Source organism: Nematostella vectensis, chromosome 15 (assembly GCF_932526225.1).
Source record: "Nematostella vectensis chromosome 15, jaNemVect1.1, whole genome shotgun sequence".
Lineage (NCBI taxonomy): Eukaryota > Metazoa > Cnidaria > Anthozoa > Actiniaria > Edwardsiidae > Nematostella > Nematostella vectensis.
The window spans coordinates 7,947,299-7,967,698 of record NC_064048.1 but is presented as its reverse complement, the minus strand read 5'-3'; the positions used below and the strand labels follow the sequence as shown (position 1 = coordinate 7,967,698).

The window sequence follows — 20,400 nt, the reverse complement described above, 5'->3', positions numbered from 1 at the left end:
TCACTATGGTTACCACTATCACCACCATCATCACTACGGTTACCACTATTACCACCATCATCACTGAATCATCATCACCACCATCATCACTGAATCATCATCACCACCATCATCACTGAATCATCGTCACCACCGTCATCACTGAATCATCATCACCACCATCATCACTGAATCATCGTCACCACCGTCATCACTCAATCATCATCAAAACCATCATCACTCAATCATTGTCACCACCATCATCACTGAATCATCATCACCACCATTATCACTCAATCATTGTCACCACCATCATCACTGAAACATCGTCACCACCATCATCACTGAATCATCATCACCACCATCATCACTGAATTATCGTCACCATCATCACTGAATCATCGTCACCACCATCATCACTGAATCATCGTCACCACCATCATCACTGAATTGTCATTTAAACTGAATTATCATCACCATCATCATCATTATTAGTGCGTCAACATAACCACCATTACCAGCACACCATCATTACAGCCTCAAAGATTTGTTTTGTTTTTGATATATTGTATTTTACTTTTTTGTTAACATTTTAGTATTATTCTGAGAGGGTTATCGTACACCAGGTTAGTATTCATTTATGTTTTACCATAACCTAGGTCACTAGTAGATTTTCTCGTTTGGCTGTCGCAAGGGACTAAGTTTAAATCCTGTGAATTCTCATTTCAATTTTGACCCCTTCATGTTTGTTTGATTATGTTTGTCAACAGGGTCTTTGTTTGTTTCATCGGTTACAGACCGCCCGAAGATATCAGATACGCGTAGTATCGGCACAGTGCCGACGAAAGATGCACAAAGTGTATCGCGAGCCTCGGAGAGGATTCGGAAAGGATTCGGGTATTATACGAACAAAGACCCTGTTGACAAACATAATCCACTTCACACCCGAGCCCTGGTCTTTGCATCCCCCCTAAGAAAAATCCTAGGTACGGGCCTGATTTTCTCGTTTAGCTGCCGCATTTGAATTTTGACCCTTTCATGGAAGTGTGCCACTGAAACGATAACGAAACATTTTCGATAACTCAGCCTTCCAAGAAAACATTGTTTTTCCGTTTCGTGCTTAACAGATTCTATTTGGAAACGGGATATTCTCATGCTTGATTGGCTCCCTACGCAGGAGAACACTCAGTATTACATTTTGAGATTAGTGCGCAATGCAGTATTAAGTGACTCCTCCTGGTCAGATTGTCTGAATGTTCAACAGCAGTAACCAGTTGATAAACATGATATTTTGCTAGGATGACAAAATCGCCCACAGAGACCATTTATTGTGTTTCTTTAACGCCGCTAGTGTGTGTTTCTTTGCAGAATGAGGCAACGCCGTCAGCGAATGATGAGGTTAGTCCAATATATATATATATATATTTGTATTGTGTGTCTTAAAACGAAGATTTTTCTTGTTCTTATTCCAAGATGTCTGGTCAACAAGAGAAAGAAGAAGCGGAAAGAAGTAGGTTTACACCCTTTTGTGTCATCTGTCCGTTCGTCCATTTGTCTGTTTTTCCTAGTCTGTCTGTCCGTCTGTCCGTATGTGTCTCTCCTTTCGTCTGTTCGTCTTGCCATCTGTATCTCTACTTCCGTCCGCAGGGCTGTAACAGACCTTATACTGGGGTGAAAGGGGGACAATACAAAGACATTCTGAAATCTGTGAAGGCACGCCCCTTTTGGTCATTTTTTCGGTGGAAAAAAAGCAATGGGTTTTATGTTTAAAGAGGCAATATCACCAACATTTCAGTTATTCGGTATCGAATCTAGAAATTTCTATCAAGGTGTACAACGTTCAGTCACTCTGTAATATTGTAGAGGCGGAGATTGTAAGCCATGGCTATGGCTGTCGTTCAGGTAGCACGAGGGTCCAAAGTCCGGTAATAAACACCACATTTAAAAAATTAAAAAGCAGTGTGTCTTTTAAATGTTCCTTCGAGTTTGTGACTGATTATTTAGAGCGAGTGGCCTGTTCTTTGGTGCAGATTCTGATCATTTTTTCTTTTATCGGTTTTGGTTTTCGTCGGCCCAACCGAAGTAACTCGGTACGATTGCCGCTTTAACATGTGCCTTTATGTAATCAGTATGTTTGTCCATCTATCTGCCAATTTGTCGGTTTGTCCTTCTTTTATTTATCTGACCCTCTTACATTTACACGTTCGTCATCAGACGAAAAAACTTTTGATGAAGTCCTAGCAAGCGAGGATATCGATCAAATCAGCGACGCCGTCACAGCTTATGGGCTGGGAAACTGTAGGACGAACTGCCTAGAGAAGGCCATGGCGGTCAGTAAGCGTGATTGGGTGTCCGTGCTCTTAAAGAATGTCAATTTGTTATTGTTTATCATTAAAAAAAACAGGGATTTTTTTCGCAAGGAAACTCCTAAATAACACTGTACGAATTAAGTCGAATAAGTTATTGACGATATTTGATTGAGAATACCTTGCTTACTTGCTTTAGTTAGCCAATGGGAATGGATGCTTTGTGAGACTCGCCATTGAGCGGGAGCATAAAACGGACCACATACGTGCGTCCATACGTGGGTTTGCTTGCGTTTGCGAGTGTGTTACAGATTTACTTTTAAAAATAGGAAGTAATTGCTTCCATGTGCTTCTTTTGTAGGTCAGCAGTCTCTTACACGAGTATGCTGAAAGAAATGGGCCAAGCGCCGATGAGTTTCGAAAACTCTCCGGTTCTGTACAGGATTTTGCTGTTCAGTTGATTGATCCGCTAAAGGGCGACGATGTGAAACGTTCGATCTTCGGAGGGGATGATTTTGATAGAGTGGCTGACAAGGCCATACTGTGCCAACAAAAAAAGGTTAATAGTTCCTCCTTTCATCCTCTCTCATTCATTTATACCCAACCATTCATTCTTCCTTTTTTCCTTCCTTTCCATCTTTCCTTTTATTCTTCCTTCTTTCCCTCCTTCCTACCTTCCGTGATTCCTTCTTCTTATTTCGTTATTCCATTCCCCCTCAACCCCTTCCCTTCCTTCCACACTCACCTATCCCCCCTTTCATTCTGCCCTTTCGCTCAAGCCAACCACTATGTTTATCACCTTTTACAGTAGATAAATCCCTTATGTTGCAGTTCGTCTCTCATCCCGTCATCTACACACTCTTGATGAGGAAATGGATAGGGCGATTCTCACGCTTGCGTCAAGCTCCTTTCTTGTCATATGATTGGCTGATCTGGGTCCTGATTAACATGTTGATCCCGCTGGACATGGTGTTATTTCCGTTTCTTTTTGCTGTTATGTACCTTATTCATAAGATTTTGAATTTTATCAAACGGAATAATGGTAAGTAGGATTCTTATTTACTTTTTCTTTAAAATCTGACAGCCTAGAATATATATGAATCGACGACACAGTTTGGGGTTACGGTTCCTTTTCCTCACGATGAAAAAAGTATTTCATCTCAAGCTAGAAAAAAGACTATTATGTCGTAGATCAGTGGGATGGCTTTTCGGCAACGCATGTTTGGGGGGCTGTGGGCAAGGGTGTGTGGTGGTTAGGTTCCCCTTTTAGAGCAGGAATTAACAAAAGCAAATGAAAAGTAGTGTCTGCCATCGAAGCAAATAAAAGGAATGTTTGAGCCCTCCCCCCCCATCCCCCCCCCCCCCCGAACATTTTTTATAGACACGGCCTTGTGGTTCTTGTATAAGCACAACCTTAGGCCCCGTGCAAACAGCTACTTTGCTGGCCAAAAGCTGGCAAAACGTAGGGCCCAGAAGTAATGGCGTTTTTTCTCGAACATGCCATTTGTCTTGTCGTCAAACGAGCGTAGAACCATATCGTTGGTGTTGTTTGCACGGGGCTTTGTTTGATTAAATATCTTCTTCTACATTCTTTCAGGTTATCACGTATTGTTTCTATTGAAACCAACCAGTAAGGATACGCTATCAGTGATGAAAGAGGCCATGGAAAAAATCATGCAAAACAACAACCTCACAATGAACGTAACGCATGCCGCCGTGTTGCAAGCCGCTGACCATAAGCCCGTGCCTTTTGAATCACTGAATGAAAAAGATGTTGTTGAAAGTATGAATTTTAACCCCCCTGCAACCGGAGATATCGCGATACAACAGTCTGAAATCACTGGTATGCTCGTGTGTTATCTTTATTGTTATCGACGTTATCATAATCTTTGTCATAATCACCATTGCCACCATCCTTATCATCGCAGGGCCGTAGCAGGGGGCGGGGTATCTATATCTTCTTATTCTCTATTTCGAGGCGTGCTACTGCCCTGAGGTCCCTCAGCCCTGCAACCCCTAATTATGGTGCTATCAGCTATCGATGTTCTATCCAAAGGTTACAAAATATTATTAAATAAAGATTTCCATTGTCTATCGACCACTATATTGTTTGCGCTTGTAATCCGGCCGAACTATTAACAACTCCTGCTTCGTTCTTTGTTTAATTATGAAGTGAGAGTCATGAAAAAAAATTACAGTAGTAGCTCTCCTTTTACTCTTATTGCCTAAATCTCATATTAGAAAAATTAATAATCAACATACCCCAATAGTCGTGCTCGTTAACCAGAGAATTCAGGGCCGTAGCAGGGGGTAAGTTTTTCTTAATGTTTCTGTATTCCTACCCCCCCTCCCCCACAATATTGCGAGGCCTGCTACGGCACAGGGGTTCGTTTCTCGAAACACCCGAGAATCCTTGGGCCCGAAAACGTTTTATTCCTAAAATTTGAAAAGCTGGCTTATTCCTATAAAATTTATGGGATCTAAATGTGTTGAAATATCCTCAAACATCGTATTTTACCACAAAGATTCATGTGAAGCAGGCCCGTACCCAGGGGGGGGGTCCAGGGGGTGCACCTCCCCCCCCCCCAGAAAAAAACGGGCGAAGGTCCACTTTCGGTTCTCAACAGACGTGCTATTTGAGATAAAACTATAAAGCATAAGCTAGATCACTCTGGTATGTAGTCAAATCCGACAATTAACGTCCCGTAGAGATACTGCAAAGACATAAAGAAATCACTTTTTTGTTTTTTCGGGGGTGGTCAGATTTTTATCAGAGAACTCACTCTCTCCCTAGGTCCACTTTTTCGGATTCGCACCCCCCCCCCCCCCCCCCCCCCCCAAGAAAAATCCTGGGTACGGGCCTGTGAAGGATGATCCTGTAGATTTATAGATTTTGATCCTTCTCGAACTTCTTGGGCCCGAAATTCACAGGCTTAAATTAAGAAAAGATTAAATCAAGAAAGTTCTCGGGACCTCGCAGTAACCCGATTCTTTTCGTGTAACTTTTTGGCTTCAGCAAACGAACCAAGTGGAAGTTAAAACTGATCTAAAAAATGAAAGCGGTTCTTCTAAAGAAAAACATGCGAAATTTTGAGCAAGAATGCAAAATAAAGCTATCGGGCCCGAGAATTATCGGGTGTTTCGAGAAACGGGCGCCTGATATTGAATATGGTTCACCAACAAGGGGTACTCGACTCTGCAAAATTTACGTCTTCAATAAGACGTCTTCAGGCTGTCCTAGGTGCCAGCTGTATTTTATCATCTTTTCCTCAGAAACCCCCAAAAAGCGTCAAGTCACATGTGTTGGTTCTTCATTGACAACCGCCAAGGAAATGCTTCTTGCAAGAGCTGGAATTGAGAAAAAGGTTACATTTGATATATATATATATATATATATATATATATATATATATATATATATATATATATATACCGTTATTACTATTACAATCATCATCGTCGTCGTCATATAATAATAATAATAATAATAATAATAATAATAATAATAATAATAATAATAATAATAATAATTATAATAATTATAATAATAATAAAAAATAATAATAATAATAATAATAATAATAATAATAATAATAATGTGATTTATATGATACCAACATTGACTGTCCAGGTTCTAGTATTATTGACGGATGACAAGTTGGGCGAATCCAAGGAGAAGCTTAGCCATACTGGACACACATTCTCCTCTGATCACATCACAATGGTTGCCATAGGAATCGGAACACATCCTGATATCAAAGAGTTGGAGGCTATAGCGACTTGTGAGGAAAATGTTGTATTGTTTCCGGATTTTAACGTTAAAGACGTTGGTGAAAAAATCAGCAAAAGTAGGTGTATATCATCTTATTCATTAGAATCTCATTATCATTCTCATCTCGGCTATTTGATTTGATTTTTTAAAAATAATATCCCTTCTCTTTCTCGCAGCCATATATGGACACGACTGCTTTGGTAAGTTGTATCAAGTTCTTTTGCTCTTTATCCGGAATGACGTCTAGCGAAACTTTGTGTGGATCCGCAAATATTGGGCTATTTTTTTAAGCGGTCACGGTAATGAATCCTACATTCTGATTGGCTAATAGAGCGGTCCGGAGATTCCTATATCTGCCCTAGGTCCGAGAATCGATATTTTGCGCGCGCTGCTCTATCAAAGTATGTTTTCGCAGGCGTTGAAAAAAAAAAAATAAGTTATTTACCGGGTTAAGGTCGGTCCGTATCGTGAAATACCGTGACCTCGGCCTTGAAAATACTAACCTCGGCCTACGGACCTCCCACCCGGCAAATTACCCCTTTTTATTTTGGAGCATTTTCGTCTGACGTGCTGTACATTGTAATCGCTGATCGGCGGATTTCCGAATTATTTGATCGTAGCAACGGATTCACAAATTCACAAATCGGGAGATGAGACTCGGTTCAATTGAAAGCTATGGTATGTTTTAAATAATGTTTTTGCGTTGGATTTGCGATTCGTTTATTTTTATTATTTTTTTAGTTAGATATTTCGTGCCCTTTCGTGCGATTTCAGATATTTGAGAGTTGTCATCTACCTGCCCGTGCAGTTTCTAAGTAAATCGTCCCTTATATTTTTCTTTTTTAGAAAAAGAAATGGGCTTAAGGGCCTATGGAACTATCTTTTGAGTCGATTGCTAGGCAAATTTGTTTGTTTTATAAAAACTTCTGTTTTTTGTCAAATCTCTTGGAACTTTCAACATAAGTGTTTGAGACATAAATGACACAAGTGATGACGTCATCTGACCCCTCCCATGGTCACGTGACCCAGAACAGAAAAACGTGTCGGAGAAGCTACTGTTCAAATCTAACATCGTATTTTTTGCAGAAATATTTTCTAAAACTTCACGCATCCGATTTGGGAAATTTTGATACCGCGAGAAATGGCGAATTTTTATGTCCTTCGAAAACCACATATTTGGTAATAACTTTTTCATTTCTTCAAAATTAAAAGAAAAAACATGCGCTAAGTTGTTAAGAATAAAATGTTCAAAATTTACGTGTTTTTCTTTCGCGTAAAAGGGCCGCCATCTTGTTTTAAGCAATCATTTTCTTTTACAAAATTCGGAAGTTTATATTTATCTCTTAGCAAAAAAAATAAAAATGTTAGAAATGGCGTTTCGAAAAAAAAAACTCGATCGGGGGTTGAACCTGGAGCGTTTGCTTGCAGTTGTATATAGAAAGCTCTTTTCTTCCGATTTCTTGTTTGCAAATCGTTTTGTTTATGTACGATAGAGCTAAAGAATCTACTTACTTTTTGAGGTAGGAATAATGCCTCTCTAAATAACAATAAAAAGAAGTTTTTTGTTTTTAAATCTATGCAATAAAACTACGGCAAGTATTCGGATTCTTTTTCAGATTTGATTTTCCGCGCGCTCGAAGGTTTGTTTACACATCTCGATCCACTTCGATGATATTTTTAGAGATAGGCTTATAACTGTATACTATTACTGTGTTTTTCTTAAAAGACACAGAGGTCTGAAGGTCATTTTTGTGCTTCTGTGAAATCTAGAAAATGGCGCCTTTGCGAGTGTGATCCTCTCGCTTACAAAGTCGCGTGAATTAGAACTTTTCTATCCGGTAGAATCTTGAAATAAAAACCATTTTGCACACCTCCTCTCCGGAAATGTGTGGAAATGGCGTGGTTTCGGAGTTTTCTAGCTCAGCCGTTTTTTTCGTAAAAGGTGGACAATAGTCCATTCCTTAGCGTATTATAAATAGTATAGATAGATGTAGCGCTTTTCTCTTTCGTGGCAACGGTGTTTCGTAGCAACGAGATAATACCATAGGCCCTAAATCGAAGCCTGGTTTGTAGAAAAACATAGAAAAAGTAGAAGAAAAATAAAGAGATAATACCATAGGCCCTTAATCGAAGCCTGGTTTGTAAAAAAACATAGAAAAAGTAGAAGAAGAATAAAGAGATAATACCATAGGCCCTTAATCGAAGCCTGGTTTGTAGAAAAAACTAGAGAAAGTAGAAGAAGAAGAAAAATAACATTGGGGACTGTGTTTCCCTAGTGGCTCGGATGACTATGTTTAATGGCGATCCCGTATCCCAATGCCTACAGTAGCTAACCAAGCTGTTATTGTGGGACGTTAAAAAAACACTGAAGAAGGCAGAGTCCATCTCCAGTGTGTGTACGCATAACCAAAAGGGGCATTAAATATACTAACACTCTTTCATCCATATAAACTGCGTGGCAGCACAGTGCGCCTTATATAGCAGTCCGAATAAGACCCCGAGTAATTCAGCCTATGGCTACTTCTGGATATAGTCGAAACAGCTTCCCTTCCTTTCCTTTTCTTTTCTTTCCTTTCCCTTCCAGTAATATAACACACAAAACTTTTTTTATTATATCAAATCCTAAACAGGGAAAAAGACGAGACCTAGTAACATGTTCTGTTTGTGCGTCAGATCGCTACATGGATTACTTCACGACCCCGCATTTCGTGTTTGCACGTGACACGTGTAGCTACCTCGTGCTGTTGGCGCTCCACTTCCTAGTCTGTCTGCAGCTCTCGTCCCAGGCCTTCACTGTCGTCGAGTGGCTTATCCTGGTGTTTTTTGTTGGTCGCCTTCTAAACGAGGTAACCATGATATGCCTGAGTTATAGAATGGAGGATTTTTTTTTGAGAGCATGGATTAAATTTTACAATGATTGGATTCAGTTCGCTACTGATTTGCATATCTTATTGGCTTTTTATTTTGTGTGTCACTGAATGATTTGTCACAGTTTATCACCCATGTCTTCTCAAGAGTCTGGTTACATTCTGACCCTGCAAAATTTATACCCTTTTTTTTTCAAGCTAAGCACCTTTCATTCGATTGACACTCGTTCCGTGTCTACACAGGCCCATCAGCTCATTAGCACCAAGCCTGGTGAAAATAACGAAACGAGCCCAAATGAAGATCACAGCCCAAAGCCGGATTCTCGAAAGAAGAATGAGCGAGTGGATACCTTGCGGAAATATCTGAGGTAGGTATATCTAGTTTAGATGCGATGATAATAGTTTTTTTTCATTATCTCATTTTTTGCTCTATGCCAGCGATCGCTGGAATATTCTAGATCTTCTCACCCTCCTCTCCTACGTCATCATTCTGATTCTGAGGGTTATCACGTGGGCATCACGTGCCAAGGTATCCCAGAACCGCTTGCTTGCCGTGGCGGGCTACTTGTATGGACTCAATGCCATGTTGCTGACGCTTAGAGTGTTTGGACACATGATGGAGTCCAAGAAATCAACCGGGGCAATCCAGATTGCGCTCTTCCAGATTATTGGTGCTGTTGTCGCAATATTTGGGCAATTTTTGGCGGCAACCGTGGCTTTCTCTTTGGCTATTACTAAGATTTATATGGTGGAGGTCTCATATGCGACGCCCTCTTCTAATGCTTCGCATGGGTAAGTGGATTGATCTCATGCCAGGCCCGAGGAAGTCAGGAAAAGTCGGAGAAGGGGGGATCAAAACCATTTGAAAGATCAACAAGCTTCGACACATCAAGATCCATTATCTTGAAATGTATAATCTTTAATTGAAAAAGTAAACAAAACTGCGTTGTTCGTTCTCTATTTGAAAGAGCAGCGAGGACATTGGTAGATATTCGTAGTCTACCCCAACTCAAAGTGCTTGTCAGAGCCCCAATTTACATTAACTATTAATACCTATACTGTCACACAAACTTGGGTACTATATGTGATTTTTTGGGCGTTCGGTTTTGCCTTTACTCATCACACTTTGATGAAAGGTAAATCCCCCCCTTCCTACGTGAAACGGGGTCATAGAACTTAGACTTCAAAATTTTGAAAGTTTTTTTTTTTGATTTTACAGGTTTTGCAGCAAGCCAGGCTTAAATTGGTAAGAAAAATCAATTACATCAACTTTTAGTCCATATATTTAAGTTTAGTTTGCCTTTTGGCATTGACCCTACTCCCCGATTCTTGATATCACAATATCTATATCGATGTATTTTTAACTGATCGGGTGACACAGAATCCTCTCAGAGTGAAACCCCTTTTTAACTCATAATATCTCGATATTTTTTTAGTTGATGGCATGCCAGGGGCACTTGTCTTGGTATTTTTAGTATCAATTTTTTTCTTTTGTGTGTGTGATGGTTTTTATTCTTTGACCCTCTTTTAACTCGCATTAATTGTTTAACCCTTTAAAATGAAAGGTGCCTCGTGAAATCTTTTACTAAAATACAGCCTATTCCAGTTGGTGGGGTGCCGTGAGGCATTTGTCCTGGTCCCTTTTGGGTCTTGCGGACACGTCTTCTCTGGACTCTTCAGATGGTTTCTCTGAGGGCCTGGCCAAAGTCCTTTACGGATTATTCCTAATCATGGGCGTGGTAATGCTGATGAATATGATGATTGCACTTCTATCAAACACCTATCAACAAGTCGAGGTACGCACTAGGGGAGGGGAGGGGTAAGAGTTGAAGCAGTTAAAGCAAACCCACCGCTTACTCAAATCAAAACTAATTCGCTTGTATTTCATTTTAAAGAACAATTTACTGTATCTCTACTCCATGAACCTTCGAGAACTCGAATTCCCGCTTGCTTCAAACGACCTCTGCTTTCCTTAGTATTTTTTTTGCAACGGCGCTCTTTCCATTTAAGGATAACTCATTCTACGAATGGTCGTACAAGAAAGCAATCACAATCAGAACCTACAGTGGCTATCACCCGGTCCCAGTCCCCTTCAATATTGTCTCTCTGTTTGTTTTGCTGGTGGGCTACCTGTGGAAATCCTGTCGGCAGAGGTGTTGTCATGCTGTTTATGAAAAACGTGGATCAGCCAATCAGGTGGGTAGACTCAGTCAAGCAACTTACAACTTAGCCTGCTTGCAGCGGTTGATGTGTCGCAGATGTCTTGATCAGCAAATTGATCGAGTCTAGAATTTGCTCGTTGACGAGAGGGCGCGTAGCCCCAACTCAAAACATGGCGGCCGATAAATATAGGGAAGTTTTCCACGGTCATGCCTTCTATCGCCTTCAGTCAAACAAGGGGTTTACGACAATGAGATTTTGGTACTTGATTTGTTTTCTCGAACTCCCTCCAGGTCGTCTACTCTCTCTATCTCTGATTAAACCTCGGTCAGGCCATCCTTCAGTGTGACTTGTGTAGTCGTGGAAGTACGTGGCCCCAATTTTAGTCGCGTGACGGGAGCTACGTGACATAAAAATCGATAGATTTTACGCCGTTTTGTTAATCAGTCTATATATGATACTTAACCTGATTTTCAGTGCATGCCATGTACCCTACCTCAACTTACCAATGATCCCTTTGATTGCAGTCTGAACTGAAGAAACCAGAAAAGGTCGAACCTGTGAGTATAGAGGAAAAGAAACGAGAAGGGACCTAGGGTACATTTTATTGGTAACTGCATGTTTGGTTTCCACAGATATTCGAGCGCCTTATAAAGGACCTTCGTTCAGCCTACTACTCTGTCTACGGATACTCTTTCCCAATGACAGGTCAGACTTCAAGCTTATATAAGAGCGTCCGTTATTGTATTATTTTCAATATCATTTTGAGACTTTCGCGTAAAATGAACGTTCTTTTTTAGTGTTAAAGGGATTCATACCCTACTCCTACAAAAGACAGCACATACTTCTTTCTAAAGGCTATGGATCTTCAAAATACGCTTTAAGTGTATTTTTTGTGTTTTGCCTTAAGATGAAAGCAAGATCGATTTGGTAGTCAAGGAGACTGAGGGTAGTCATCAGATGGTCGGACAAATCGCCAAACGCGTCTTCCGCGAGGACAAACCCGAGAGGATGATGGGCTTTCCATCAGGGAAAATGGTAAAGCTCTTTCTAGTACACTCTACATACTCCCAGCACCCCGCTTATATGCCTATGCACACTAGTGACATAACGACAAGGGCGCGCACAATCTTATCTTCGTATGTTCAAGTGTGAACGGTTCGACATTCAAACATAAGCCTAACATAACGTTATGGACATAACGACATAAAAATAAAAAACCTTTATTTCCTTTATGTCATTATGTCCATATCGTAAAAAAAACTTTTATTTCCTTAATGTCATTATGTCTATGTCGGGGCTAAACAGACTGCGCGCGCCGATGTCGTTATATCACTAGTGTGCACTAGGCATTAAACGCGAGATAGAGGGTCTAGTATTAAGTGATAGATTATACTAAAACACCACAACTTATTGATACATTGCCAGTAAAATCCATCGGACCGACCGTCATAAGTTCATAATCAGAGTACACACTCCCGTTCGACGTCAAAGCGTACAAGGCAAGGACCATTTGTTTTATTCATTCTATTAACGTAACGAGGGATATTTTCAGGCTTGGGACTCCGTCGGAATAAGGATTGACGGTAATCAGCTGATGTACCTCGGCCCAGACTCATGTATATGTTCCCTTGACAAGCCGGAGGTTCATCATGGCGCTAGATACGAGCGATACCTGACACGCGATTTCCCTGGCTTTGAGGTATGAATTCTCAAAAGTACCCGCTTTTTTACGGACCAGGCTCGCGGGTGACACAAGGCTGTATGCGCTAATTCAATTACAAAGCTTTTGCATCCATAATCCATCCATTAATGCATCGGTGTTGTTTTGTTCAGCAAAAGAATTGCAATCTAGAAATCAAAGCCATAGGTAGAACATAGCTTTTTGATTGGGATTGCAGAAGCAGATGAGCTCAGGACAAGCGGCAACAAAGGGTTGCATCTGATTGGCAAATCCGTGCATCTAACAATATCTACGTCTATAGAATCGCTGTGACATCTATATAGAAGAATGTGGGGTGTGGGAAAGTTGATTGGCCTTATGAAACGCTGACGCTATTCATTGTGTGTCCTATTTGAGAAGCAATTTATTAAGGTGGTGTTTATAACCTTTTACTATAGTTTGCCTGCGGTGAAGCATTTTATTTCGATTATCCTTTTTTTGCCCTTTAGGTCCTCATTCAAGATTGTGATGAAAACCGCTCTCTTGCTGTTGGGCTAGTAAACAGAGGCTACAACTTGCACTTGTTTCCAGGCTGGCAAAGCAACACGGTCGGGTACCACGTGGATGATGGGAAAGTATTTGACCACAAAGATTCCAAGTTTGGTAGAGTTGAGGATGGTATGGAACATATAGTTTTAGAAATGTTGAGTAGGCAGACATGCTTTATCTTTCTGTTGACAAGAAAAGATGTATGTTAACCGGGTTACTGATCATTCGATCATAGATCTATTTGACCAATCAAGAACCACAGGATTAGTAATTATTATTATTCACCCCCCCCCCCCCCCCATTTTGAAATCCTTGATCCGCCCCTGGGTCAATTTGTTGAAACGACACTAAATATTTCTGTTTGTGTAGAAACAAGTGTGATATCAGGACCGTACTTAGGGAGGTGCAGGGGGTGCGAACCCCCCACAACGGCCGAAGGGGGACACTTTTGGTTCTCAATATACATGCTATTTGTAGACAAAACTATAAAGCATAAGTTTGATCCGCCTGGTATGTAGCCAAATCCGACTATAAACATCCCGTGGCAATACTGCAAAGGCATAAAAAAATTCTTTTTTGTTGTTGTTGTTTTTTCGGTGGTGTTTAGATTTTTATCCGAGAACTCCCTCCCCCCTCCCCCCAGAAAAAAAATAGGTCTACTTTCCACTTTTTCGGATTTCGCACCCCCCCCCCCCCCCCCCCCCAAAGAAAAATCCTGGATACGGGCCTGGATATGCACTTCAGTATGGGCTTCAGGGGACCAAGATATCTAGTGTAAAGAACCATATTTTAAATAATAAAAAGCGAGCTAGGAAAAGAACGAGCTTGAAAAAAACGACAGTTAACAAAAAATGACTCATTGATATGCAACAGTGATATGCATTTGCATTTTTATTATTTGTTTTTCATCTGAACTCAATTTTTGACACAGCGGCCATGGCACACCGAGGAGATCTTATTGGTTGCTTTGCCGACTTTGACAACAAGAAGGATGGCACACTGCCTGTGGTGTTCAGCCTTAATGGACGAGTTGTCGGCAGGGGCTACCTGAAAGTCGATGAGTTCAGAGATAACAGTTTCTACCCCTATGTTGGCATGGGAAACAACGTCACTGTCATAGTCAAGGTAGTTAAGATGATGGTAGAATCTGAGTAAACATTATAGGATCACGGTGACGACGATGTTGTTTATGATGGGTATGAATTCTATCTTTACCATGTTTCACCTTCGTATTATTCAATGAGAACACAAATACACCGTAGTCAAGTTGAAGAAGGCGCCTTAGGCAGCCTCCAAACAGGTTAAGCCCGACCACTGAGCACAAAAAGGGATTTTTTTTTTTTTTTGTGGAAGGAGAAAATTCCAGAGAACCCGGAGAGAAAGCCTCAATAGAAGGCGAAAATTAAACCCGATTAGAGGCACCAGAGCAGCGCTCTGATATCTACGCCACCCAGGTTCTCCACCCAGGATATTTATGATAATGATGTTGATGATCATTATGATAATCATGGTGATAATGTTGATGATAAAAACGATGTTTTTAAAAAGATTATCAATAATTTTGATAATATGTTGTGCACTCTTTCAGATGCGACCCAAATGTGATAGTACAGCTGACCGTAGCGACAACTTGGCCACATCACAACAGATAGCTGATCTTCAAAAGCAAATTAACGACCTCACTTTTGAGATACGCATGTTGACTGCAGTGTTGGAACCACTCTTGACTTCTATCAATAGCAGTACCTCAAGTATATTAAGGCCTGGGTAGTTGGCTCTTAGCATCGAATATAACTTTTTGCCTTAAACTTTTTAACGTCGCCTTAAATTCATTCTTTTTGGCAAGATGATTAATGTCGACGGCCTTAACATTTTCGTAATGTTTTCTTGCTGGTGATGACGCCACTTTATAGATCACGTGACAAAATACTTTTTTTGCCTTCTCGCCGGTGGGGAAAACAGCTTGGACAAAGGTGTTTACTAAATATGAGTTGACTTTATGTGTGTGATATGATAGCGTTTTAGCATCCGGAATTTTCTCTGCCGGTAACAAGATATTAAATATTTTGGTAAGTCATGTGACCTGCTGCGAATTAAAATGTTGATTTGTAACCGAAGGGCTAAACTTTTCTTGCCTGTTGAGGCATCAGTGTGCAAGCGTGTTTCAAAAGAACATAAAAACATGCGATGTTTTTTTTTCATAGCGTAGTGATGATGTTTTGACTAAAAAAGGCAATGTTAACTTACTTTAAGGTAACTTTCAAAATTTCAACTGTTTTAGCTTATGTTCCAAGCCTTTTAAGGCTTGTAACAAGTCTTGTAGCTAGTCTCAGTCTCAAGTGTATTAAAATACACTCGAAACTAGTCTCGAGATAACGTCTAATAGAGTACCTGACGAATAGGAAAAAGATGAAAGATAAGCTATAGTAGTGGTAAATGAGGATCTGCTTGATGATGATAATCAGTTCATGATTTTGATGGTGATGGTGATGATGGTGATGGTGATGGTGATGGTGATGGTGATGGTGATGGTGATGGTGATGGTGATGGTGATGGTGGTGATGGTGATGGTGATGGTGGTGGTGATGGGTGATGGTGGTGGTGGCGATGGCGATGGTGATGGCGATGATGGTGGTGGTGCAGTTTTGTTATAAAACTCCCATATCTGTTGAGCGTGCGTCACCTAGTTCATCTGTTTATTCAATTGTACAATCATAGAATAGGATTCTTTCGCCAAAATTTCATCAACCTTTTTTCGTTAATTGAATTATGAATTCAAACATAACATTTCGCGCCTTTTTCACGCTTTATCTCCTTCCACGTATAATAGGTACTAAAATAAAATTTTTCGCACCTTTTTCACGCTTTATCTCATTCCATTGTATCATGAATACTAACATAAAATTTTTCGCGCCTTTTTCGCGCTTTATCTCCTATTGTATCATGAGTACTAACCTAACATTTTTCGCGCCTTTTTCACGCTTTATCTTCTTTTATTGTATCATTAGTACTAACATAAAATTTTTCGCGCCTTTTTCACGCTTTATCTCCTTTCATTGTATCATGAGTACTAACATAACATTTTTCGCGCTTTATCTCCTTCCATTGTATCATGAGTACTAAAATAACATTTTTCGCGCCTTTTTCACGCTTTATCTTCTTCCATTGTATCATGAATACTAAAATAACATTTTTCGCGCCTTTTTCAAGCTTTATCTCCTTTCGTTGTATCATTAGTACTAACATAACATTCTTCGCGCTTTATCTCCTTCCATTGTATCATGAGTACTAAAATAACATTTTTCGCGCCTTTTTCACGCTTTATCTCCTTCCATTGTATCTCGAGTACTAACATAACATTTTTCGCGCCTTTTTCGCGCTTTATCTCCTTTCATTGTATCATGAGTACTTACATAACATTTTTCGCGCCTTTTTCGCGCTTTATCTCCTTCCATTATAACATAAGTACTTACATAACATTTTTCGCGCCTTTTTCGCGCTTTACATCCTTTCATTGTATCATGAGTACTAACATAACATTTTTCTCGCCTTTTTCGCGCTTTATCTCCTTCCATTGTATCGTGAGTACTAACATGACATTGTTCGCGCCTTTTTCGCGCTTTATCTCCTTCATTGTATCATGAGTACTAACATAACATTTTGTGCGCATTTTTCGCGCTTTATCTCCTTCCATTGTATCATGAGTACTAACATAACATTTTTCGCGCCTTTTTCGCGCTTTATCTCCTTCCATTGTATCATGAATACTAACATAACATTTTTCTCGCTTTATCTCCTTCCATTGTATCATGAGTACTTACATAACATTTTTCGCGCCTTTTTCGCGCTTTATCTCCTTCCATTATAACATGAGTTATTACATAACATTTCTCCGCCTTTTTCCCGCTTTATATCCTTTCATTGTATCATGAGTACTTACATAACATTTTTCGCGCCTTTTTCGCGCTTTATCTCCTTCCATTGTATCATGAGTACTTACATAACATTTTTCGCGCCTTTTTCGCGCTATATCTCCTTCCATTGTATCATGAGTACTTACATAACATTTTGTGCGCATTTTTCGCGCTTTATCTCTTTCCATTGTATCATGAGTACTAACATAACATTTTTCGCGCCTTTTTCGCGCTTTACATCCTTTCATTGTATCATGAGTACTAACATAACATTTTTCTCGCCTTTTTCGCGCTTTATCTCCTTCATTGTATCATGAGTACTAACATAACATTTTTCGCGCCTTTTTCGCGCTTTATCTCCTTCAATTGTATCATGAGTACTTACATAACATTTTTCGCGCCTTTTTCGCGCTTTATCTCCTTTCATTGTATCATGAGTACTTACATAACATTTTTCGCGCCTTTTTCGCGCTTTTTCTTCTTCCATTGTATCGTGAGTACTAACATGACATTTTTCGCGCCTTTTTCGCGCTTTATCTCCTTCCATTATAACATGAGTACTTACATAACATTTTGTGCGCATTTTTCGCGCTTTATCTCCTTCCATTGTATCATGAGTACTAACATAACATTTTTCGCGCTTTATCTCCTTCCATTGTATCATGAGTACTAAAATAACATTTTTCGCGCCTTTTCCGCGCTTCATCTCCTTTCATTGTATCATGAGTACCTACATAACATTTTTCGCGCTTTTTCTTCTTCCATTGTATCGTGAGTACTAACATGACATTTTTCGCGCCTTTTTCGCGCTTTATCTCCTTCCATTATAACATGAGTACTTACATAACATTTTGTGCGCATTTTTCGCGCTTTATCTCATTCCATTGTATCATGAGTACTAACATAACATTTTTCGCGCTTTATCTCCTTCCATTGTATCATGAGTACTAAAATAACATTTTTCGCGCCTTTTTTGCGCTTTATCTCCTTCCATTGTATCATGAGTACTAACATAGCATTTTTCGCGCCTTTTTCGCGCTTTATCTTCTTTCATTGTATCATGAGTACTGACAGCATTTTTCGCGCCTTTTTCGCGCTTTATCTCCTTCCATTGTATCATGAGTACTGACATAGCATTTTTCGCGCCTTTTTCACGCTTTATCTGCATTCATTATATCATGAGGGGGTTGAAGTGATAGTGCCGATTTTTTAGTGGTTGGGATGGTGAACGTTGTGGTCATGACTGTTTTGCAGAAGTATATTTCACTAGACGTGGTATTTCATAACAAATTCCAAAGCAAACTTTGTAATTACCTTAGTGAGTATTAAATAAAATTGGTAAAATAATTTTTTTAATAGCCTAACTATTTTGCATTTGTATCGAACTTACCTGGATAAATTGTGATAAAAATAAATTGCAATTGAGGATAATTTCATTAAAAATTATTAATAATATGTTTGTTGCTCTTTGAAAAAAATATATTGATAATGCCATGCGATCAATAACCTTGGTACCAGAGGATCCGAGCTTCGCGACGTTCACATTGGATGCGACGGCTGGTCTCGATCACCCGCCAACGTCAGGCCTTGATTGACTACGGGCTAATCCCAGGATCCCAAACCAGACGACGATCTTGAATCCGCTGAGGTCGCGTGTAATGAGAATGAGTTTAATTTGGATAACATAGGATTTACAGCTGTTGATGACGTCATCGATGACGTCGTGTCGAGGCACCATATCGTTGCATCCCCCTTGACACCTACATGACATCTGCCAAGTTAGACCGCATTATGATGTTTCAATGATGAGATATGATTATTGCCGTTTTTAGTGACGTCATCGATGACGTCATGACTAGGTGACATATCGTTGTACCCCCCTTGACATCTACATGATATCTGCCAAGTTAGACCGCCTTATGATGTTTCTATAATGAGCTATGAGTATTGCCGTTTTCAGTGACGTCATTGATGACGTCATGCCGAGGCACCATATCTTTGCACCCCCCCTCCCTTGACACCAACATGACATCTGGCAATTTTGGTTCTCTAATAGTGTTTCTATGAGTTGAAATTATAAGTTATAACATTTATAGGCGACGTGTTATTACATTTATAGTTAACATGGTCTATAACATTTATGGGCGACATGTTCTTACATTTATGGTTGACTGTTTATTACATTTATGGGCGATATGTTATTACATTCATGGTTGTTATAACATTTATGGGTGACTGTTATTACATTTATGATTGTTATAACATTTATGGGTGTTATTACATTTATGGGTGATACAGATGGGAGTCATTTGGAATACGGTAGATGCTACAATTAGTATTCTGATAAAAGAATCGATGCTATTGAAGAGCATTTGAATAAGATTCGTCACGGGGCGCTTGTATCTGCTAGACAATTGGCTTCCTTTGTGGGAAAAGTTATTTCTGCTGGACCACTATTTGGGAACATAGCAAGAATTATGAGTTGCGGCTGCGCAAGACTGGGACAGCAAATTCTTTGTTTAAAGGAATTTACATTGTTAAGCGATAAACATTTTCAGTACATGGGGGGGGGGGAGAATAGAACTTGATAGAAAATGGATACCCAGTAGAGGAATTGAAAAAGCTGATTTCATTAGTCATATTATTGACATAGATGATTGGCAGATTCACGAGTTTTTTTGACTGGTTAGAGTCGCGTGTTCGTAGTAGCCAGGACGCTGGTCCAATGAGGCTGAAGGGCGCTGGCCCAGAACAGAAAAAGGACACGGGTCCTCAGCACTGATAAGAGTTTTAACTGGTAAGAGTCACGTATTCGTAGTAGCCAGGATGCTGGTACATTGAGGCTGAAGGGCGCTGGCTTAGAACAGAAAAAGGACACGTGTCCTAACAAGCGGATGAGCGCTGGCTCAGTGAACTAGGGGCTTTAAGATCATTAAAGATATACTGTTGTTTAATGGAAGACTAGTGTTATTCGCATAAGGTGTTCAAATATGTTTGTTTCCTCGTAAGTGTCTAAGGTCTTTATTTTTGGATTTTGTTCTATTGTGTTTTTGGTGCTGGTGCTCCAAAACTACCAGTTTATCACTTGGTATAGGAGTTTTAACTGGTAAGAGTCACGTATTCGTAGTAGCCAGGACGCTGGTCCATTGAGGCCGAAGTTATGGTGCTAAAATGCAAAAACTGTCCGTAA

At 39.9% G+C, this 20,400-nt stretch overlaps 1 protein-coding gene across 1 annotated transcript; it reads left to right on the top strand.

Annotated features, from left to right (window-relative positions):
• The first annotated feature begins 1,255 nt into the window (after window positions 1-1,255).
• LOC5510019 lies at window positions 1,256-16,154 on the top strand. Its single transcript, XM_048722640.1, is given in 21 exon segments — window positions 1,256-1,377; window positions 1,453-1,489; window positions 2,194-2,309; window positions 2,647-2,844; window positions 3,117-3,327; window positions 3,883-4,128; window positions 5,559-5,650; window positions 5,917-6,133; window positions 6,234-6,257; window positions 8,731-9,292; window positions 9,363-9,716; window positions 10,144-10,170; window positions 10,531-10,720; window positions 10,935-11,120; window positions 11,612-11,644; window positions 11,720-11,792; window positions 11,995-12,122; window positions 12,640-12,786; window positions 13,257-13,425; window positions 14,228-14,421; window positions 14,885-16,154. Coding segments are annotated over 21 exon segments (3,486 nt in total). The 5' UTR covers window positions 1,256-1,278; the 3' UTR covers window positions 15,068-16,154.
• The last annotated feature ends 4,246 nt before the right edge of the window (window positions 16,155-20,400 follow it).